A 23589-nucleotide genomic window follows, 5' to 3' on the forward strand; every position below is an offset into this window, starting at 1 on the left:
CCTCAGAGGATGAGCCTCTCACTCCATTCACTCCAGCCATGTGGGCCTTTAAAAAAAAAAATCTATTTAAATATTTATACAATTTGGCAGTGCCAGGTCTTAGTTGTAGCATGTGTGATCTAGTTCCCTGATCAGGGATCGAACCTGGGGCCCCTGCATTAGGAATGGGAAGCCTTAGCCACTGGACCACCAGGGAAGTCCACACATGGGCCTTTCTTTTCAGCCCTATTTACTGTGCTCCTCCCACAGGACCTTTGCACATGCTGACCTGCTGTCTGAAATTCTCTACCCTCGTCCTCTGCTGAACTCCCCTCCGTCCAGGCCTCACTTCCTCTCAACTACGTTAAATCCTCATAAGATAAGCTCTCTGACTACCAGTTACCTTGGTTTTCTTGTTCAAGGTTACAATTTCACGCTGCTCAGGAGTATTTTGATTTATGCCTCTCTTCCCTCAGTTCAGTCATAGTCATGTCCGACTCTTTGCGACTCCAAGGACGGCAGCACCCCAGGCTTCCCTGTCCATCACCAACTCCCGGAGCGTGCTCAAACTCATGTCCATCGAGTCAGTGATGCCATCCAACCATCTCATCCTCTGTCATCCCCTTCTCCTCTTGCCTTCGATCTTTCCCAGCATCAGGGTCTTTTCAAATGAGTCAGTTCTTCGCATTAAGTGACCAAAGTATTGGCGCTTCAGCTTCAGCATCAGAACTTCCAAGGACTAATTTCCTTTAGGATGGACTGATTTGATCCCCTTGCAGTCCAAGGGACTCTCAAGAGTCTTCTCCAACACCAAAGTTAAAAAGCATCAATTCTTTGGCGCTCAGCTTTCTTTTTTCCCAACTCTCACATCCATACATGACTACTGAAAACACTACTCACTTACCTGCTGGACGGTAATTTCTGTTCAGACAGAGGCTGGGCAGAATTTCATTCACATTGTCTCCATCCAGAAGGGGATGACAGAGGATGAGATGGTTGGATGACATCACTCAACTCAAAGGACAGAGTTTGAGCAAACTCAAGGAGATAGTGAAGGACAGGGAAGCCTGGTGTGCTGCAGTCCATGGGGTCGCAAAGAGTTGGACACGACCGAGTGACTAAACAACAACTGCCTACCTGGATATTCTCTCCCCAGATCTTTGCCGGGCTGGCTCCTGTTCAAAACTTATGTCTCAGCTCAAAAGTCCTCTGGGACCTCCACCCCTCCATCACACCTACCACTTTTCACATCTGACATCAGTCACCCCAGTCATGGATGAGGTTCTTGTCTTCCTTTGCTACATTATATGAGTTCTACCCTTGTATCCCTAGCACCAAGAACAGGCCATGGCACCCAAGAGGATTCAGTAAATACAGTGCGCGTGGTCAGCCTGCTGAAGCTGGCTGTGCCCAGGCCCATCTCACAGTGTCTTCTAACTCTTCCAAACCCTCCCTGTTCAATGCACATTTCCTGAGTGTCCGCCCTCTGCCTAAACTTACCAGTGAGCTGGGGAGTCAGGCTGGGCTCCTGTCCTGGGAGAAGCAAACAGTTGGGTTCACTGGGTTGGAGCTCCATCAGGGCCAGTTGGACCCTTGGGTGGAACCCTCAGAGCAGCCCCCACCTCCTGTGATTTGGGCTTTGCCAGGAGGGCCCAGCTGTCAGCCAGGATCTTAATACTCAGAATGTGTCTCTGAACCAAAAGTACAACCTGGGAGAATATTAGAAATGTGAACCTCAGGCCCCAGTGCAGACTTCCTGAGTCAGCATCTGCATTCCAGAAACACCTGTCCCTCCCAGGTGCACAATGAAGGCTGTGTGTTCCACCACTGCTCCGGACTAAATGTCTGCATCCTCCCAAAATTTATATACTGATAAACCCTAACCTGCAGGTGTTGCTATTAGGAGGTGGGGCCTTCCTGGAGGTGATCAGGTCATGAGGGTGGGGTCCTCATGATGGGATTAGTGCCCTTGAAGAGGAGACGTCAGAGAGTTTGCATCCTCTCTCCCTCCCTCCAGTCCGTGAGGGCATGAGATATGAAGATGTAATGAGAAGGCCACCATCTGCCAAGCAGGAAGAGAGGGCTCACCACTGGCTGAATTGGCTGGCACCTGGACCTTGGACTTCCCACTCTCTAGAACCCTGAGGGATGAATGTTGGTTGTTTAAGACCCCTAGTCACTGGTATTATGTTGTAGCAGCCCGAGCCACTGAAATAACCACAAAAAAATCTATTTTGATCATCTGGAAATATGAATTCCCTGGAGGATGGACACAGCAAAGCAAATGATACCAAGGATGTGGTGACTTGTTTCCCCCCTGACAGTAGGGCCCCAGGATATAAGGCAGCACTCTGACAGGAGGCACCAGACTTTCCCAAAAGGCCAGAATGCATCAGAATGCATCCATTTTGAATCCTACCACCTCGTAGTTCAGTTCAGTTCAGTCACTCAGTTGTGTCCGACTCTTTGCAACCCCATGAATCACAGCACGCCAGGCCTCCCTGTCTGTCACCAACTCCCGGAGTCCACCCAAACCCATGTCCATCGAGTCGATGATGCCATCCAACCATCTCATCCTCTGTCATCTGCTTCTCCTCCTGCCCTCGATCTTTCTCAGCATTAGGGTCTTTTCAAATGAGTCAGCTCTTCGCGTCAGGTGGGCAAAGTATTGGAGCTTCAGCTTCAACATCAGTCCTTCCAATGAACACCCAGGACTGATATACTTTAGGATGGACTGACTGGATCTCCTTGCAGTCCAAGGGACTCTCAAGAGTTTTCTCCAACACCACAGTTCAAAAGCATCAATTCTTCGAAACTCAGCTTTCTTTATAGTCCAGCTCTCACATCCATACATGACCACTGGAAAAACCATAGCCTTGACTAGATGGACCTTTGTTGGCAAAGTAATGTCTCTACTTTTTAATATGCTGTCTAGGTTGGTCATAACTTTCCTTCCAAGGAGTAAGCATCTTTTAATTTCATGGCTGCAGTCACCATCTGCAGTGATTTTGGAGCCCCCCAAAATAAAGTCTGACACTGTTTCCAGTTTCCCCATCTATCTGCCATGAAGTGATGGGACCGGATGCCATGACCTTAGTTTTCTGAATGTTGAGCTTTAAGCCAACTTTTTCACTCTCCTCTTTCACTTTCATCAAGAGGCTCTTTAGTTCCTCTTCACTTTCTGCCATAAGGGTGGTTTTATCTGCATATCTGAGGTTATTGATATTTCTCCCGGCAATCTTGATTCCAGCTTGTGCTTCATCCAGCCCAGTGTTTCTCATGATGTACTCTGCATATAAGTTAAATAAGCAGGGTGACAATATACAGCCTTGATGTACTCCTTTCCCAATTTGGAACCAGTCTGTTGTTCCATGTCCAGTTCTAACTGTTGCTTCCTGACCTGCATACAGATTTCTCAAGAGGCAGGTCAGGTGGTCTGGTATGCTCATCTCTTTCAGAATTTTCCACAGTTTATTGCGATCCACACAGTCAAAGGCTTTGGCACAGTCAATAAAGTAGAAATAGATGTTTTTCTGGAACTCTCTTGCTTTTTCGATGATCCAGCGGATGTTGGCAATTTGATCTCTGGTTCCTCTGCCTTTTCTAAAATCAGCTTGAACATCTGAAAGTTCATGGTTCACGTATTGTTGAAGCCTGGCTTGGAGAATTTTAAGCATTACTTTACTAGCGTGTGAGATGAGTGCAATTGTGCAGTAGTTTGAGCACTCTTTGGCATTGCCTTTCTTTGCGATTGGAATGAAAACTGACCTTTTCCAGTCTTAGGGCCACTGCTGAGTTTTCCATATTTGCTGGAATATTTAGCGCAGCACTTTCACAGCATCATCTCTCAGATTTGAAATAGCTTAACTGGAATTCCATCACCTCCACTAGCTTTGCTTGTAGTGATGCTTCCTAAGGCCCGCTTGACTTCACATTCCAGGATATCTGGCTCTAGGTGAGTGATCACATCATCATGATTATCTGGGTCATGAAGATCTTTTTTGTACAGTTCTTCTGTGTATTCTTGCCACCTCTTCTTAATATCTTCTGCTTCCGTTAGGTCCCTACCATTTCTGTCCTTTATTAAGTCCATCCTTGCATGAAATATTCCTTGGTATCTCTAATTTTCTTGAAGAGATCTCTAGTCTTTCCCATTCTACTGTTTTCCTCTATTTCTTTGCATTGATCACTGAGGAAGGTTTTCTTATTTCTCCTTGCTATTCTTTGGAATTCTGCATTCAAATGGGTATATCTTCCCTTTTCTCATTTGCTTTTTGCTTCCCGTCTTTTCACAGCTATTTGTAAGGCCTCCTCAGACCTAGGTAAGTCCTATGCTGGCAGGTGGGGGTAGGGATGTTCAGCGGGGAGGAACAAGTCCAGGATTTGGAGGTGGGTGACTGAGTTTGAGTCCTACTCTGTAATGTCTTAGCTTTATGGAGCTGGACAAGCCTCTCAACCTTAGCCTTAGTTTCTCCATCTATAAAATGGGCTAATCACCACTCACAGCCCCCCACCCCCCTGTCAAAAAGACTGTTGAGAAAACTGAATGAGAACACACAGATGAAAAGGCCAGCTCATCAATGAAGTGCTGTGAAGTAGTATTTATTGTTACAGTGTTAAAATTCACTCTTGGGAAGACATTTGGGGCCAGGGCCAGCAATTAAATGTCAGGAACATCATCCTAGCTCATGGACAACTTGTTTCCTTTGCAGCCACAAACTCCTGGGGGTGTTAGGGCTCAGGAAATTCTTCTCATCAGCCAACTGCTGGGAAGGATGTTAGTGTCAGAAGATGCTATTTTGCACAGGGCTTCTTTTTCTTGCCACTCAACTGCCAGGAGCCCACTGGAATCTCGAAGCACAGAGCAGAAGTGATGGTGTCCAGAACATGTGGGCTGTGATGGGAAGGGGGAGAGCAAAGCTTGGAATATCTTGCCAAATCATCCCATTCTGCTGGACCCAGCCCCATTCAGTGACCTCAAGATGTGGGGTCACTATTCGGAGGCCCCCTCCATGCTGTCCGGACTGTGGGGAGAGCCCTTCCCCTCAACTTCATCTGGTCAAGGTATTCTTGTGGCGTCTCCCTGTCTCCTGCACCCTGGGGTCCAATGACTGCAATAGTGAGACAGATTTCTGGGAGAAAGGCCCTGCTCAGCCAAGGACAAGGGAGCCTTTCAGAGGCGCGCAGGGATGGAAAGCTGAGCCTTCTTATGGCTCCAGCCCCCAGCTACTAGGAGAAATATGGAGTGTCTCTGCCTACCCTGGTTCTCCCCAACCTCTGGCAGCAACTGTCTCTTTGGATAGGGCCAGCACCCATGAGCACAGGTGGCATCACCTCTCAGAGAAGCACATGCATATGGTTCCCAGGTCCAGATGTCATGTCACCACCCTTTAAGGACCAAGACCATGACCCAGGCTGTTTGGACAGGATGTGGCCAATGTTCCATGGGTGGCCACACTGCCAACCTTTGCTAGCCAGCTATCAGAACCTCTGTGCCGAGTCCACATGCCCTGCTCTTCTTGCTTGCCCTTGTAGTAGAGTTGACATTTAGGATTTTTCCCACAGACAGAGCTTTCATGATTCAACTGTGTGGAGCTTGTTCATTTATCAGTCAACCCATCCTCATGTTGAAAAGTCAGTTCCAAATGCTCACCTGACTGCCAGGGATACAGAGAATTGAGCAAGTGAGAACGTGAACTTAGAGCATCATTTGGACCAAAAGGTGCATTCGAGGTCACCCATATTGCCCCAGACCTGCTAGCCGAATGCTGAGAATGTTTCGGGCAATGCCATTCCTTCCAGTGACCCGCCCCAATTGTCCACTTGCCCATCTTGTCCCCAATGGGATTGAGTTGTGGAACAATGCATTGGTTTCATATAATCAGACCTGCATTCAGGCACCTCCCTATCTGCCGTTCCTGCTCACCTTGTGAGAAAAACTGCCGTTCAGGTTTGCTGCTTCCTGAGAGGCAGACCCTGGCGCCCCCGGTCACCCAGCCTGGATGCTGGCCTGGGAGTGACCTGTGGCGTCAGGTTAGAGGGAGGTTTTACTCCCCTCTCTGGGCTGTGGGCACTGCAGCCTCAAACCCCACGTGTGTGGCTGAATGTCATAAAGATACTGGGTTTGGAGCCTCAGCAAAGCCAAGTCAGGTTCCAGAGCCTCACTCCTTGGGCCCAGGAATCAGACATGTGTCCCTAGGAGGTCAAAAGTTCAGACCAGAGCGGGCATGGCCTGTCTACCAAGTAGGCATTTGGTTTTAAGTGTTGAGAAAAGCTGTGCTTGTGTCAAGTTTAGAATATAATGGTCTTCAGCCTCAGGGAGGAGGAATTCTTAAACTCATCGGGGGCCTAGGTTTGTGCTTTTTCCTTGAGGGGAAATCATTCATTGAGTTGAAGAACAGGTGCTTTAAGGGTTCTTGGAGGCCGACCCCTGCTTCCAGTCTTGGAAATTCCAACCTTTTATAGACTGGCGGTGCCAAAGGCCTCATTGGAAGTCGAGCATCGTGGTTCCAAATGAATCATGTGCTTTGATAACCAAAGTGTAAGTGGAACCCCAATACTGGCTATCTATCCCTAATCATTTTTCAGTAATGAGGTCAATGAATTCAAGTCTGAACACAGGAATCAAACTGGTTTTCAAGGGCTGTGGGATTTTCCTCTTTTGGGGGTCCAGCCATATGGGGGTCCTAGAGAGCTTGCATGTTAAACATGCCTTGCCCTCCTTGTGCATATTGCTCCAACCAAAACAGCTGGAGAGAATGAGTACAGTGTCAATTCTGTGTTGTAAATGGGAAATGAGACACCCATCCCAGACCCCATAACTTCCCACCTGTCTCCTGAGAGGGTACCAAATGTTACAGACGTTAGCAAGTGTTAATCCTCACAACATTCCCAGGAGGGAACCAGAAGTGTTGTAGATGAAGATGCTGAGGCACAGAGAGGTGAGGCCACTGGGAATAAGCCACACAGCAAAACAGCAGCAGAGTCAAGAAGAAGGCTGGGGGTCCTCTCCATCACCTTAGTGACTGGTGGGACTCAGCTCCGTTAGGGCAGTGGTGAGCACACCTGTGTGTCAGGTGACAAGGTCTGTTGGGTGCACAACGACAAGCATTTCCCTGCTCTACGGTCACACACTTGGGACAAGTTGTCACAGACCGAACTCAGTCATCCCCAGTCTTGTTGACACGATGTCCTTCATCCAGATGATGGGGTATCCACGCTTCCTAGGAAGGCTGCTGCTCAGCGCCCCCTCTACAGGGATCATCGCCATCCCTCCCCAGGGGAGGGGCCGGGTAGCCCTTCAACACATCCACACTGACATGACACAAGGCTTTTAAGATTTGAAGGACCTTCCTGTTTTGCATTCTCCCAAGGGAGATTCAATGACCCAAGTCAGAAGCTAAGTTCTCGGTCATGGAGGGCATGTATGTGGGAGCTGAGACCACCACCAGGCTGGCTGGAAGGGTCCACATGAGGATGGTGAGCCCCCAGCTTTGCAAGCTCCTGGAATTGTCACCACTGGGCTCTGTGTATCTTGCTAGAGTCCTACCTGCTCCTCTTGGGGTGGTATCTTGGGGAACCCTGTGCTTCTTTATACCCAGGAGGCTTAGTTCAAGGCTCCCAGGATCACTTGGACTGCTCAGTGGCTGAGTCACTCAGTGGTGGAGCCTTGATAATGGAGGTGCTGGGCACCCTGATTGGTCCTTCGGGCTAGTCTTCTTCCAGGGAGCAGGAAAATCTTCAGTCCACTCTAGGCAGGCAGGCTGGTGCCCCCTCATTCCGTGGGGATCCCATTCAAAGTCACAGCAGTCTGCTGAGATTTCCAGGGACCAGAGGAGCATCCTCAAGCTGAGATGACTATGTACAGTGGTGACGGTCCCGGGATGTCCTTCCTCCCCGGGCCTCTCCGTGTTGGGTCTGGTGGAGCATCTGCTCCTTACACGTTGGTGACCTCTAGGCCATTGTAGCCCTCCAGACGGCACTGCTCTGGCCTGCCCTGGGAGTCCTCGTCTCCGCAATCTTCATTTTGAAGAGAGCCATAGTCATCATGGAAATCAGGGTCTTTGTTGCTGAAGCCCCTTCCTATCTTTCCCAGGGGCAGCTGAGAAGAGAGGAAGGAGAACAAAGAATAGGAAGAAGAGAAAAAAGAATTGAATGTTCTTGGATCTGGGAAATGTGGTGTCTCCAATTGCTGTGTGTCCTTGAGTTACTTACCTAACCACTCTGTGCTACTTCTATGAGTAATAACACTCCATTGCTCAGGGAGACTGAGAGGAGGTTTTTGTGAGTTAACCTTATGTTGTGTCCCCAACCTGAAGGACCCAGTTGATTGCCGAGAATGAGGACAAGTATAGTCTTTCTGATTATCCATCAAAGTTTCTCTCTTCCTCCTCAGCAGGATGAGAGGTGAGAATGTGCGGGTATGAGGACTGACTGCATTCCCAGGTCAAGAAGAAATATTCTAGATGTGGCAGAAAAAGTGTGGGTTTTGGTGACTCAGAAACTGGGGTTTGGATCCCTGCTCTGCCTGATCCCAGCTGTGTGACCTTAGACAAGTCACCCGCCCTCTCTCTAAGCTTCAGTGTTCTCAGCTACACAATAGAACTAGTAATTCCTTTCTCTCAGAGTTTTTGCAAAGAGTTGAAATCCCACCTGGGAAGCACATAGCAAGGTTCTGGCCACGCCATGTGTGCAAGCTCAGTCGTGTCCAACTCTTTGCAACCCTATGAACTGTAGCCCGCCAGGCTCCTCTGTCCATGGGATTCTCCAGGCATGAATACTGGAGTGGGTTGCCATTTCCTCTCCCAGGGGATCTTCCTGACCCAGGGATCCAGCCTGTGTTTCCTGCATTGGCAGGCGGGCTCTTTCCCACTGAGCCACATGGGAAGCCTCAAGGCACTGGCAGTGAGAAGCTATTCTTATCAGACACGGTGGACCCGCAGTAAATATTTCTCTCTTATTTTGAACAGATGTCTATTGGAGTAGTCGTGACAGTGCTGTGTAATTATTTATTTATTTCTGCCTTTCTTCCAGACCAGTGTTTCTTAACCTTTTTTCCCATTATTGTCCCCTTTAAAAAGATGACCTTTAGCATATTTTTTCCCTAATCACACCCCCACCATGAAATTTTCATACCACAGGGTCTCTGTGCATGTGTATATGTGCCATGTGTATATCTGTGCTTTATACATAAAAAGAGCAAGACTTTCTGCGTCCTCCCCACTGAGAACCAATTCTGACCACTTTGGGGGTGATAGGACCCCCAAGTGGGAATATATATCTATACTGAAAGCATCTTAACAGTGAAGATGGTTATTTATCCATGCTTATCGCCCACGCTCAGGACATGTCTGGGACGCACTTAGTACCCAGAACTGTCAGCTGAATGAATGGAAGAATTTTGAATTACCCACTTCTGCTGTCTGTGTCTACACACACACCTCCATTTAAGAATCTGTGTCGCTCTGAGGCCAAACTGCGCATGGTCTCATGCACCAGAGGCTCATCTGCTGCTCTTGTTCAGGCCACTGGAGTTCCAAATCTAAGGCCCTTAGAGTTTGGGGTGCATTGGAACCCTCTGGGCAGGCCAGCAGCATGCAGGTCCCCCTCGCCCCAGAGGCCCTAGTGTCAGGAGGCCCAGGTGGGTCCTGGAGTCTACACGTTAAGCAGCTGCCCAGGTGAGTCTGCACTTTGAGATACAGTGCCAAAAGCCCCACAGGGCTGAGTGTGTCTTAACCATCATGCGTGCCCCTGAAGGTGGCTTCCAGGGCCCTCCTCCCAGCTGTGCGTGTGACCTGGTCCATCAACACTGCTCCACAGGGGGAACTGGAAAAGGGTAACATGGGCCCAGACAACACAAAGGCTGCAGGACCCCCAGGAAAATACATGGAGTGACCTACCCGGCCAGCCTTGTACTTGATCCCACCGCTGTTCTCCTCCTTCCCTGCCCGGGTGATGCTGGAGGCCCTCCCAGGGGGTGTTCCAAATCGCTCAGCTTCCCGGATGCCTGTGCAGCTGGGGAGACACCCATTGCAAGTCAGTGTGGCCGAGATGATGGGCCAAGGTGGGGTCAGCTACTGCGACCCAGAGACATAGACAGTCACTCACACTGGTCACAATGATCACAACTGCGGTTCACTTAGTACCTCTTATGTGCCACCACTGTGCTAAGCACTTTACAAACATAATCCTCACAGCATACTAGAGGTCCAGCTTCCATCTCTGCTGGAGAAAAAGGGGCACAGAGAGGCTAAGCAATCTGCCCAGGGTCACACAGCTTGGAGTGTGTGAGCAAATCTTGCAGAGCCAAGATTTGAACTTTGGGGTCTCAGAGACTCCCAAAGTCTCTCTTCAGCCCCCAGAACCCTGCAAACCCTATCAGGAGAGGCAAGTCATGATGGGAGAAGCCCCACATTCCAGCTCACTAGGTGTAGCTTGAGAAACATCAGGAAAGTTTCCCCCACTTTGCATTTGAAATCTGTGTCCCCCACTGACTCATTGTCTGAAGTTTCCCCCATCACCCCCTTCCCTGTATAAAAGCATCAAAGGTTTGTTAGACTAGGACTTGGTGAACTACAGCCAGTGGCCGAATGCAGCCAGCTGACGGATTTTGTAAATAAAGTTTTATTGAAACCTAGTCCATTTGTTTGCACGTTGTCTACACTTGCTTTTTTGCTATCAAATCTGTTTTGACCCAGACCGTATGGCTCCCGAGTGCTAACATCTTCACTGCCTGGCCTTTCATGGGAGAAGTTTACTGAGGCCTGTGTTAGAATCTCAGGGCTAGTGTGTATGGGATACGGAGTTGGGGCAAAAACTTGGTTCAGAGCCAGGAGTTTGGAACTTAGTCCTCCCACCTGCCTTTCTTCTCTTTTAGATTCTGGGTGAACCTCAGTGTCCCTGGGGCTCCTGTCCTTTCTTTGCCTGCAGGGTTCTCCCCAGCTAGGGCAGAGTCTTCCACACCTCTCCTTTCAACCTCGCCAATCCCAAGACACTAATGTTCAGTTATCTTCCTTGAGGCTTTAGCTGCATTGAAATCCTGGGTTTTCTCTTTACTGGCTGTGTGACCTTGAACTCATCGCTTTGTCTCTCAAAAGCTGGGTTTCTTCAGCTGCCAGGTGGAGAAGGTATTAGAGCCGACTTCATCAAGTGATTGTGAAGGTTAGTTAAAAAGTACTTTGGAGCTGAGCTGAGCATCTAGTAAATGGCTACAATGATAATAATTCAAATTAACAGTTATAACTTTAATGACAGAGGAATTGGCTCTGGCTGATGGGCGGTCAGGAATTGGCTTCGCAGGAGCAGTGAGGCTTGGCTCAGGCCACCATGGAAGACACATGAAGAGAAATGAACTTTCTAACACCTGCCTCAGAGATGCTCTGCTTCTTGTGGGGGAACTTCTGCTGAGAAAGTTCAAGGGAGGGGAGGGTGTCATGCAGGGACCCACACTGGCTGCTGGATGGCAGATGAAGCAGAGTTCTCGGGTCCCCAGGTGCCAGGGCATCCCCAGCACAGGGAGGTTCTGGCTCTGTGATGGGTCAGGGACCGACATATTCACTGATACCCCTCCCCTCTCTTCCTCCTGGGGATGGAACGCCCTGGGTCTAGCGGGGAAGCTGTTCAAACTACAGAAGCCATGACAATCTAAACTTGCACGGCCAACTCCGTTTGCTGTCTGGTGAGAAGGACATTAACCCCCCATTCCCAATTTATGGAATATTAGCCATTCCATGAGCTTGGGAGAACTCCAGAGTCCCTTCTTTGGTTTTCACTGAAAAAGAGATGGGAGTTCAGACGGGATGTGTGTCTTATACAAGGATATACAAGATACACAGTGGCAGGGATGGAACTTGAATTTGAACTTCTAGGAACAAGATCTAGACCTTTTTTTTCTTCCCTCCTTGGGGGTCAGTGTAAGACTGTGGACTCCACAGCAGTGGCCTGGCTCCACCCCCTTAGCAGTCATGTCCCTTGAGCTGTGTCCTCTGTGAAGTGGGGTTAATAACAACCTTTCTCTTATAAAGTCACTGGAGGATTAAATGAGAGGACACATATAAAATGCTGAGAAGGGGCTGCATATCATGAGTAATTGCTGTGACCCACACAGGCATTGAGGGGTACAGACCTGACTTGAGTCCCCACTCAAGGCACTGCACATCCCCTAGCTGTGCCCTTGTGTGAGTTGATTCCCTGGCTGGGTCTCAGTTTCCTCATCTGTACAGTGGAGCCCAGTACTCAGTTCTGGTCTTAACAGACCATCCCCTGGGCAGAAAGTGGCATCTTTGTGGTGTAGACAGAGGAGCATGGGGCAGTTGCTGCCCGCAGTATGCTAAAACAGCTTTCCTCTTGCTTTTCCACAGCGACTAAAATCCTACCCTGTTCCTCCTTTGGGTTAAAACGCAGATGCTGCAGGGACTAGGTCAAGTGCAAGGCTATGGCCCATGGAGGCTTGAAATGGCTTATTGAGTATTCCTAGTCTCTTCGTCAAACCTTGAGGGAGTGGAATGCTGGAAAGATACGCTTTAATGAGGGAAGTTTCTGGAAGACAGAGCATCTCCGTGCAATTTCTTGAGTCAACACAGAGGGTGTCTGGGGCACTGAAAAGGCATCCCGTGCAGGTAGGAGGTGGCGGGGGAGAATCAGACTCTGCCAGCTGGGCAGCCTGAGCGCTGAGTCTCACCCAATTAAACGAGGGTTTACGAGGCCCACGAGGTGCAAGATGCTTAGGTGGAGACGAGTGGAGTAGGGGAGGACAGAGTCTTAATTGGTCGCCTACTGTGTGCTGGGCATGACGCCAGGTCCTTCCTGTGTGATAGCTCCTGAACTTTCCCCAGGGTTCAGGAGGAATGACTGGTCCCCTTTCAAGATGAGGGAACTGAAAAACCTCAGATGATGGAGGAGAAGCCAGGATTCAGCCCCAAAGGCCCTGCCATACCCTCTCCTTACAGAGGACCACGGTTGCAGGCACTGGCCACCCCAGGGCCTGGGCTCACACTTCAGTGGTCATCCGGGGTGGGGTGGGGCAGAATATTATAAACCCCACTTTCCCGTGGGTACCCCCAAATCTCAGTCTGCCTCCTCCCACTCCAGTTCTGGTGATCTGCGGGTAGCCTAGGACTATTCCCCTTTGCCTGCTGCTGGGATCTCTCAGACCGGGGCCACATGCCAGCCCCAGAGTTAGAGCTGTGACAAGGCCTCTTACTCTCTGGGCTTGGGAGTTGTGTCTGTCTGAGTTCATAATGAAATCACTCTCCGCAGAAACGCTAATGAGAAAACTGGAGCAAAGTGACAGAAAGTGGAGCCCCATGTAACTAACTGAAGAGGAAACTGCTTCACTGAGACACTCCAGCGCTCCTGGGAGGTCAGGTCACATGAACTGTTAGTTATCATAGGGCATCTCTGCTTCAGGCACTGCGTTCACTTTGCCTCACCAGTCACACTCAGGGATGGAGGCTCAATATAGCAGATCCACTTCATTATACACAACACTGTAAAGCAACTATCTCTTCAGTCGCTCAGTTGTGTCTGACTCTTTGTGATCCCATGGAGTGCAGTATGCCAGGCTTCCCTGTCCATCACCATCTCCCAGAGCTTGTTCAAATTCATGTCCATTGAGACAGTGATGCCATTCAACCATTTCATCCTCTGTCGTCCCCTTCTCCTCCCGCCTTCAATCTTTCCCAGCATCAGGATCTCTTCTAATGAGTCGGCTCTTTGCATCAGGTGGTCAAAGTACTGAGTTTCAGCTTTAGCATCAGTCCTTCCAATGAATATTCAAGACTGATTTCCTTTACAATTGACTGGTTTGATCTCCTTGCAGACCAAGGGACTCTTAAGAGTCTTCTCCAACACCATAGTTTAAAAGCATCAGTTTTCGGTGCTCAGCCTTCTTTATGGTCTGACTCTGACCTCCATACATGACTACTGGAAAAACCATAGCTTTGACTAGACACACCTTTGTTGGCAACGTAATATCTCTGCTTTTAAATATGCTGCTTAGGTTGGTCATAGCTTTTCTTCCAAAGAGCAAGCATCTTTTAATTTCATGGCTGCAGTCACCATCTGCAGTGGTTTTGGAACCCAAGAAAATAAAGTCTCAGTTTAAAAAATGGGGGAAAAAAGGGAAACACCCAATAATCAGAAAGAGACTTATTAACCAAGAATTTCTGGATCTAGCTATTCCACCTTGAATGTGCCCAATTTCTGAGCCACTAGTAAACTTCTGTTTCAATTGAAGACTGATCTAAAGAAAAACAAAGTTCCCTGGGAGGGCCCAGGGGCAGTGAAACCACTGCCCGGCAGTTCCTCTGTTGTTCTGACCACTCTTCCTATCCTTCAGGGAAGCAGCAAAGTGTGGTGCTTTGAATCCCATCTCCCCGGATTTTATCAGCTAACAGCCCTAGGCAAGATGTGTAATCTTCCTACAGTACCTCAGTTTCCTCATCTGTGAAATGGGGCTCATGCACCCACCTCCAGAAGGTAGTGACAACGTGCTAGGTTCTGAGCTTGGCCCATGGCACAGCTCAGCAAATGGTTATGGTAGTTTGATAACCTCACCTTATAACTGCATCTGGAGGGGGAAGGAGGACAGAAGGGAGGGAGATGCTGGCTGACTGTTGCATCCTTGGACATATAAAGGCATACTTTTTGGGGCCGTGGGTCATAAGACCACAGGATGGGAAGGGGTATTTACAAGAGAGATGCAAAGCTTGTCTGAGGCCTAAAGATTCAGAGGCCTAAAGCCCACTCTTCTCAGGCCAAATGAATGAATCCCCCTTGGCTCTGACCTTGTGTTAGTGACAGAATATACTGTCCTTCAGGCAAGTGCTAGAGATAGTCATGCATTTTCATCCAGGCTTTTCTTCTGGCTCCTGTGATGCTCCAGTGAATGCCTTTGAAATAGCATGGCTACCTCCTGCATCCTTTTGGTCCACTGGTTTATTTCTCTCTCTTTAAAAAAAAAATTCTCTGTTTCTTTAACTTAAGCACAGTCTTGTGACAGAGTTGGTAATGAATCATTGTTTACCAAAAGAATAAGAAGTCATTGTGTGTCAAAGCAGACATCATGAGATGTCAGAAACTGCTCTACCTTGATGCCTTTGGTTATATGGTTGTCATGGCAATGAGAGGAGGCTGGAGAAGATGATGTCAAATGGGAACCTATAAACTCCAGGTAAATGTGCCTTTCCAGGAGGAGGGCTGGGTGCTAATATTTCCTGTCTCCCTGGTCATGGGACATTAACACATGGTGACTATTATCTCCCTAGATGCTTTGAACTGACTACCTCCTGTGACTATAGGCATCACATAGACTGGGTAATGTGGGGTCAAAGATGTGATCAAGAGTCACATCTCCTTGGGGAGTAGAATCAGGCAATCATTAGCCCCTCTCCAGGCTTCCAAGTGTGGTGGAGGGTCAGAGGTTGATAGATTACAGCACTGCCACGGACTCCTGTCTAGTCATGAGCAGGTCACAGCACCTCTCTGAAGCCCATTTCCCTATTCATCAAAGGAGGCAATGATTCCTTCTCACTCAGCTTCCTTCATGAGGAGGAGTGAGTGAAACAAGGGATGTGACAGCACTTTGTTGAGGATGACATCTGATATCAATGTGAAGGGTTGTTGTGTTGACCATCACCCTGGTCCACCCAGCCTGCGATTTAGTTCTGGATGGAGTCCTAATCTCTGTTTCAATGGGTTCAGTATGTTTTCTCAAACTGGAATCTCTCCACTCAATCTGATCATTCTGGGAGGACTCACCCCAAAAGACCAGCACCAGATGCCCTGCCCTTTCTCTGGAAAGCTGCTCTGCCCTTCTCTCAGCAACAAAGAAGGAAAAGGAACAAGAAAGCAATAGACAGGATGAGATGCTGAGACCATGAGATGTCCTGGGCAAGCCCATAGATCTTGGTTAACATAAACCCATCAGACCTTCCTAAATGTCTCATCACCTGCCTGCGGATCACTATTTTCCTGGTGTTTGGTTTAGCTGGGGACTCTTGTACTGACAGAAGTGGGCTCTAAAATTTCTTAGAAACTCATGGAGTTTGTCTCCCCCCAGCCAGCTGCAAGTCTGCTCCCCTGGCCCATGGCAGGGGCTCAGCAAAGGGCCATGAGGTTCCAAAATCCCACATGGAGACTTGGAGTCATCGGCCACGATGTCGACTCACGGAGAGAAGCAGCGTCAAGGAAAGAGGTCATAACAGGGAGACCAGCTTGAGGTCTGGTCCTCCTAGCTCCCTGCCTGAGCAGCCTCAGATTCCTCAGAGGTAAAATGAGGAGCCTGAACTGAGTCAATTGCCCTCTTCTTCATCCTGATATCAGGAGATCTGCCTTCATCTAGTTCTTGACAGAGCCTCTGACCTCCCAACAACCTAAGAGCCCACCCTACCTGTGCCCCCTGCCCCGAAACTCCACTAGTGTTCACCCACTAATCTTAGATACCTCGGGGCGGGGGTCAAGGGTTTAAGCATCACATGAATGCTAATGAATTAGTCACATGGCTAACGTTTAGCTAGACCTACCTACCCCTCCAGGGCTCAAAATATCTTAAGCTTGTTACAGATTACAGGGCTCCAGAAGGAAAGTGGAAAATTCTGAGGCGAAAAACTTTTTTCCTAATGATTCATGGCTCATAGAATAGGGTGAAAGTGAAAGCCGCTCAGTCATGTCCAACTCTTTGAGACCCATGGACAATACAGTCCATGGAATTCTCCAGGCCAGAAGACTGGAGTGGGTAGCCTTTCCCTTCTCCAGGGGGTCTTCCCAATCCAGGGATTGAACCCAGGTCTCCCACACTGCAGGCGGATTCTTTACCAGCTAAGGATAGGGTGCTTGTCATAAAAACCACCTAAGCATGCTTAAAATGTTGAAAATGTAGATTCCTGGGCTCTGCCAGCAGATACTGGTCCTGCAGATCTGAGTAAGGGATGCGGGAATCTGCAGTTCACAAGAGCACTGATGATTCTGCTTGCAGGGTCTATGAGAACTGCTTGGGTATGCGCCTGCAGTTGGGGGAGGGCAGCCCAGGGCACCTGGACCTTGTGGCAGATGCATAATTTTGTTCTACCTGCATAACATGGGGTGTGACTCGGCTGCTCTCTGAGGCCCCATGTAGTTTGGGGATTGAGTCCTCAGGCCTGACGCATAGAGCCTCAGTTTGAAACTGGTGTACTAAGTTGCTTCAGTCATGTCCAACACTTTGTGACCTTATGGACAGTAGTCTGTCTGTGGGATTCAGGCAAGAATGCTGAAATGGGTTGCCATTTCCTTCTCCAGGGGATCTTTCTGATCCAGGGATTGACCCTGTGTCTCCTGCACTGACAGGCAGGTTCTTTACCACTAGCACCACTGGGAAGCCCTCAAATCTGGCATCTGTTAACAAAACAAACTAACCTTATCTAGACTGACCAAGAGTTAAGAGTGATGACTCAAATTACTAGAACTAGGAATGAGAGAGGGGACGCATGCATGCTAAGTCGCTTCAGTCATGTTTGACTCTGTGAGACCCTATGGACTGTAGCCTGCCAGGCTCCTCTGTCCATATGATTTTCCAGGAAAGATACTAGAGTGCGTTGCCATGCCTTCATCCAGGGGATCTTCCTGACCCAGGGATGGAACCCATGTCTCTTATGTCTCCTGCATTGGTAGATGGGTTCTTTACCACTAGTGCCACCTGAGAAGCCTGAAAGAGGGGATAACTTTACATAAATAAGAGGGATTACAAGAAAATGATCACATGATCAATTGTATACACTAACAAATTAGCTAACCTAAATGAAACAAACTCAGAAAGATATAAACTATACACACTACTATACAAAATAGATAACCAACAAGGTCCTACTTTATAGCACAGGGAACTATACTCAATATTTTGTAATAATCTATAAGGGGAAGGAATCTAAAAAGGAATATACTTATATACATGAATCACTGTGGTGTACACCTGAAACTAATATACAATATTGTAAATCAACTGTATTTCCATTAAAAAAAATTTAAGATCTTAAAAGAAAAGATGTAAACTACCAAAACTGACTCCAGAAGAAACAGAAAATCTAAACAGATCTACAAGGTGTAAAGACATTGGATCAGTAATAATTAAAAAAAAAAACACCTTACCACAAAGAAAAGCCTAGGATCAGATGGCTTTATTGATGAGTCTTACCAAATGTTTAAAGAACAATGAACATCAATACTTTATAAACTCTTCCAAAACACAGGGGAGGAGGGAAAACTTTCCAACTCATTTTATGAGGCCAGTATTACTCTGATACCAAAACTGGACAAAAATATCACAAGGAAACTACAGATCAATACTCCTTGTAAATATGAATACAGAATTCTTCCTCAAAATACTAGTAAACCTAATCCAGCAACATATAAAAAGATTATACACCATGACCACCACGACCAATTGGGATTTATCCTTGGAATGCAAGGTTGAAATCAACATGATATACCATATTAATAGAATAAAGGACAAATCTGGACTCTGCCACTTACTAGTTGTTTGACCTTAGGAAAGTACCTTGGGCCCTTTAAACAAGTTTCTCCATCTATAAAAAAGAGACTGTGAAACTGATTGCTTAGTATTGTTATGAGAATGGAATTGTGCACACAGCATGTGCTCAATAAATGGTCATCTAACCCTAAGCACATCATAAGGAGACAGTCCACTGGGAGGGGCCTAGTTTATCTGCTCAGGTGTTTATTCCATGATCACTTTTCAGATGAAGAGACTGGGGTAGAAGGGCTGACATGGTCTGCTCACCTGGATGGTAAACACCACTAACACGCCTGCCCCTGTCTCCAAACCTTTGTTCCCATGCCAGCCCTACCTGGAATGACCATCTAAACCTCTTCAGTTCAGTTCAGTTCAGTTCAGTTGCTCAGTGGTGTTACTTTGCAACCCCATGAATCCCAGCATGCCAGGCCTCCCTGTTCATCACCAACTCCCGGAGTTTACTCAAACTCAGGCCCATCGAGTCGGTGATGCCATCCAGCCATCTCATCCTCTGTCGTCCCCTTCTCCTCCTGCCCCCAACCCCTCCCAGCATCAGGGTCTTTTCCAATGAGTCAACTCTTCGCATGAGGTGGCCAAAGTATTGGAATTTCAGCTTCAGCATCAGTCCTTCCAATGAATGCCCAGAACTGATCTCCTTTAGGATGGACTGGTTGAATCTCCTTGCAGTCCAAGGGACTCTCAAGAGTCTTCTCCAATACCACAGTTCAAAAGCATCAATTTTCCGGCACTCAGCTTTCTTCACAGTCCAACTCTCACATCCATACATGACCACTGGAAAAACCATAGCCTTGACTAGACGGACCTTTGTTGGCAAAGTAATGTCTCTGCTTTTTAACATGCTATCTAGGTTGGTCATAACTTTCCTCCCAAGGAGTAAGCATCTTTTAATTTCATGGCTGCAGTCACCATCTGCAGTGATTTTGGAGCCCCCCAAAATAAAGTCTGACACTGTTTCCACTGTTTCCCCATCTATTTCCCATGAAGTGATGGGACCAGATGCCATGATCTTAGTTTTCTGAATGTTGAGCTTTAAGCCAACTTTTTCACTCTCTTCTTTCACTTTCATCAAGAGGTTCTTTAGTTCTTCTTCACTTTCTGCCATAAGGGTGGTGTCATCTAAACCTCTTAGGCCACTGCAAATCCTCCTCAGCTCAAACCCCACACTCACACGGCCTTCCTCATACATGCTGACCTTTCTCCCTTCTCTAAGTGCCCAGTTTGTGTGTGTGTTTGTGTGTGTGTGTGTGCAGCGCTCAGTTGTGTCTGACTCTTTGCGACCCCTTGGACTGTAGCCCACCAGGTTTCTCTGTCCATGGAATTTTCCACACAAGAATTTTTCACTGGAGTGGCTTGCCATTTCCTACCCAGGGATCCATCCCTCGGTCTCTTGCCTCTCCTGCACGGCAGGCAGATTCTTCACCCCTAGAGCCACCTGGGAAGCACCACACACTTTATTCAAAAGCTGACTGACTCCTCCTCTACCTCTTTCTAGTCTACGACATTGAGGATAAAGCACTTCACTTCTCTGAGCCTGGATCTGCAAAAGGAGAATGCTGTGTCGCAAAGGACAAGAGGGACCCAGGAAAGGCGTGACCGGGACCAACCGGAAGTCAGAACTATCTGCTTCCAAAGCCGGAAGCTGCCGCCGGCAGCCCACACTCACTTGGCTGGGTGGAAGATGGCGCTCATCTCCTCCGCCAGGTGCCTCCGGAGGATGTGCTTCCCGCTGGGGATGCCCAGGGCGGTGGCCATGGCCTCAGCGTTGAACGTGGGTTCCAGCACCAGCACGGCGCCGTGGACGCCACTGTTGGTCAGGTTGTCTGCGTACTCCTGAGGGCAAGGCATGAGGCTGGTGAGCCTGGGGGCCGCCCTGCTGGCCTGAGGGTGGGGATACCCCAGGGGGGATATGTCCTCAAGAACAAGGGCTTGCCCCCCGCCCCCCGGGATTAGTGCATTTAATCCTGAGGGATTAAAAAACCCTCCTTCTTTTTAGGGCCTTGAGAATAGCGACTGGGTTATTTTGTCACTGATTAGACCCTAGACCTAGGCAGGCAGCCCATAAATGCTTGTTGAGGGAGAAGACGGCTGTGGAGTCAACACCCCCCCCCCTCGCTGGCTTCAGAGAGGATGACTCAGCATCCGCACCCTCACTATGGGAGGGGAAGGGGAGGCCAGGGGGAGTAGTTCTGGCCTCTTGGGTGATAGGAGGCAGGCTGTTCTTGCCGGCGTAGGAAACGATGCCCAGCCCACACTTAAAGATGGATACTGAATTTGCACACAGACTGGCATGGGATTTGCATATGCCCAAGAGCCACCCCTCCCACTCCTGCCATCACCCCTCACCTTCAAGTCAATGTCTCGCACCCACTTGAGCACCCGCTGGTTGGTCCAGACCACAGGATCTATGTTCTGTGTCTCGCAGCGGGCCCGGCGCTCCTGGAGAGCCTGTGGGGAGGGAGAATGGGTCAGCTGCGGGGGCCGGGGGGGCATGTGGAGATCACACAGGGAGCAAGGGTCTGTGGTGCTGGCAGGGACCTCGGCATGCTGATGCGAGGGATCCTGGCCAGATCATCCACAGCTGCTCTAGGCATGTCAGTCCTTTCCTTCTAGGAAATGGGGAGAAGCCTGCTTCCAGGGATGGAGGAGCCTAGAGGCACAGCCACCTGCCTGCAGAGTGTGGGGCCAGGTGGGCCCTCAGCAGCTGCCTAGTTTGTGTAGCCCAGCCCCCACCTGCCTGGTTTGTATAGCCCAGCCCTGCTCACCTGACTTGGAATAGGGGCTCAGTGCATGTCTGTTAAGGGATGCCCCTAAATGAGGCTGCCTGTTTCCACACTTCACTGTCATGTTCTTCCCACGCCTCATCTCCTGTACCAGACTGGGGCTCACTGGGGGCCAGGGCCTGTGTCCTCATCACTTCCTGTGCCCAGGGCTCTGACTTGGGTGTTTGAGAAGGCCTAAAAGCCCTCCCTTCTGTCCCTCTCCCCCTGACCCTGAACTACTTGTGCTATGACAGTGCTCTGAGAAGAGTAGGCCGTTTACACTCCACCCCGGCAGCCCAGGGCCCCTCCCTTGGGGGAGCAGCTGGGGAGATGTACTAGGTTTGGGGGAAGCTGAAGCAGACACCCTGGGCTCTCTGGCTTGGCAGTGATCAGAACAAGGGGCACTCAGAGTCCAAACTCTACAATGTGCCTCACAACCTCCTGGTTACCTGTCAGCGTCCCCATTCACTCCCCCACCTCAAACCCAGGACAGAACCACACAGGACTCTCAGTTCTGCTGCTGCAGATCTATCCTCTGGGTCTTAGTCTATGCTATTCCCTTGCTGGATTGCTTTTCCCCTCATACCTTCTATTGACTGATACCCAGAATTCCTCCCTTCAGGTCTCAGTTTAGCTGTTACTATTGCTGGAAAGGCTTCTCTTGTCCTTCTGAAAGCTTTTCCTCTGAGTTTTCATAAAACCCCGCCCCCACCCCTCATTGGGACAACCTTCCATGATGTTGTGGCCACAAGCATCTTTGTGGTTGCCTGGAGGATGAGTGTTTCCCTTTTCCCCTGAACTGAGCACAGGGTCTGGTCCATTCCCCAATAAGCAGTTGTTGAAAGGAGGGAGGGAGAAAGAAAGGGATGGATGCGTGGATTGATAGACAGGTGGATGGATGGATGGAGAGATGTGTGGATGGGCAGATGGTTGGATGGACAGATAGCGGATGCCAGAAGGGAAAGCAGGGCTGCAGAAGGTGCCCTGAACCCTGGTTCTCACCTCCCTGCTGAAGTTGACTTGGTAGAGCAGCTCAATCCCCAGCAGGATGCTGACCTGGTGGAACTTCTTGGACACATTCAGGTGCTTCTCCAGGTCCCGCTTCATCAGGGAGTTCAGCATCCGCCCGTCGACCAGGTGGTTTTGGAAGGCCTGGGAGTACTGGGACAGGCCGATGTCATTGAGCCAGGCCTTGGCCACCCAGTGATGGTCCAGATCAGCGGCTTTGGACAGGCTGGTGAGGAGAGACACAGCCAGAGAGAGGGATGGGTGGGGAAAGGTGGCAGAAACAGAGAGACAGGGAGAAATGGGGCAGAGATGACAAGAGAGAGAAGCAAAATAATGGGGTTGGGGAACCAAGAAAGTCACAGAGATAGATAGGAACAGTGATGGAGTGGAGAGACAGAGAGAAAGACAGAGGGCAGCAAGGGGAGAGGCAGATGCAGGGGAGTGAGGAGGAGACAGGGAGAGACAAGGGGAGAGAGGGACAGAGACATAGGAGAGAGACAGAGGCACAGAGGGGAGAGATAGACAAGGGAGGCAGAGACAGAGGGAGAGACAGAAGCAGGGAGCAAGCCCCAAAGAATAATAAAGAATCAACAGACAGAGGGTGCAGGAAGGAAAGAGACCACATTCAGACACACTGAGAATGGGAAGAGACAATGACAGCCGTGGGAATGGATGCAGCAGGAAGCAGCACCTCTGGGGACCCGGTACCTCCCAAAGCCCTGCCCCGCCCCACCTCCATCCCAGAGGCCACTGCGGAATCCCCGAGGCCCAAGAACCTTGGCTGGGGCCAATCTCTCCTTGGACTTTGCCCAGAGTCACAGAGTGGCACGTCTTGGAATCAGATTTAAACCCCGAGTTTTGCTTATTGCAACTCCTCTCCTCACCACCATATCTTAGATTTTCTGTATCCCACACTGAACTTTGCCCAGTGCCGAATGTGTGCGTGTGTAGTAGGTGGACAAGGAATACTTCCCAAGTGGACAAAAGGATGGGCTCCTCAGCTGTTATTCCCCTGTTCACCACATGGTGGCAGCCTCGAAGAAGGAATGAGGACAGTGCCTCCCACCTGTGAAGGACTTTTAAAAAATGACCTGAGGTAATGCCAGGCTTCAACAGTACCTGAACCGTGAACTTCCAGATGTTCAAGCTGGATTTAGAAAAGGCAGAGGAACCAGAGATCAAATTGCCAACAACCGTTGGATCATCGAAAAAGCAAGAGAGTTCCAGAAAAACATCTATTTCTGCTTTATTGACTGTGCCAAAGCCTTTGACTGTGTGGATCACAAAAACTATGGAGAATTCTTAAAGAGACGG

At 49.1% G+C, this 23589-nt stretch overlaps 1 protein-coding gene across 1 annotated transcript in view; it reads right to left on the bottom strand.

Annotated features, from left to right (window-relative positions):
• Positions 1–4575: 4575 nt before the first annotated feature.
• KAZN (kazrin, periplakin interacting protein) overlaps positions 4576–23589 on the bottom strand; it is a 963882-nt gene continuing 944868 nt past the window's right edge. Inside the window, exons 12-16 of the mRNA XM_065936048.1 lie at positions 22270–22501; positions 20852–20953; positions 20172–20338; positions 9879–9993; positions 4576–8080 (exon numbers count right to left, since the gene is read on the bottom strand). Coding sequence (XP_065792120.1) covers positions 7916–8080; positions 9879–9993; positions 20172–20338; positions 20852–20953; positions 22270–22501 — 781 coding nt within the window. The 3' untranslated portion in view covers positions 4576–7915. The remainder of the gene's footprint in view (positions 8081–9878; positions 9994–20171; positions 20339–20851; positions 20954–22269; positions 22502–23589) is intronic.

Source organism: Muntiacus reevesi, chromosome 5 (genome assembly GCF_963930625.1).
Source record: "Muntiacus reevesi chromosome 5, mMunRee1.1, whole genome shotgun sequence".
NCBI classification, from domain to species: Eukaryota; Metazoa; Chordata; class Mammalia; order Artiodactyla; family Cervidae; genus Muntiacus; species Muntiacus reevesi.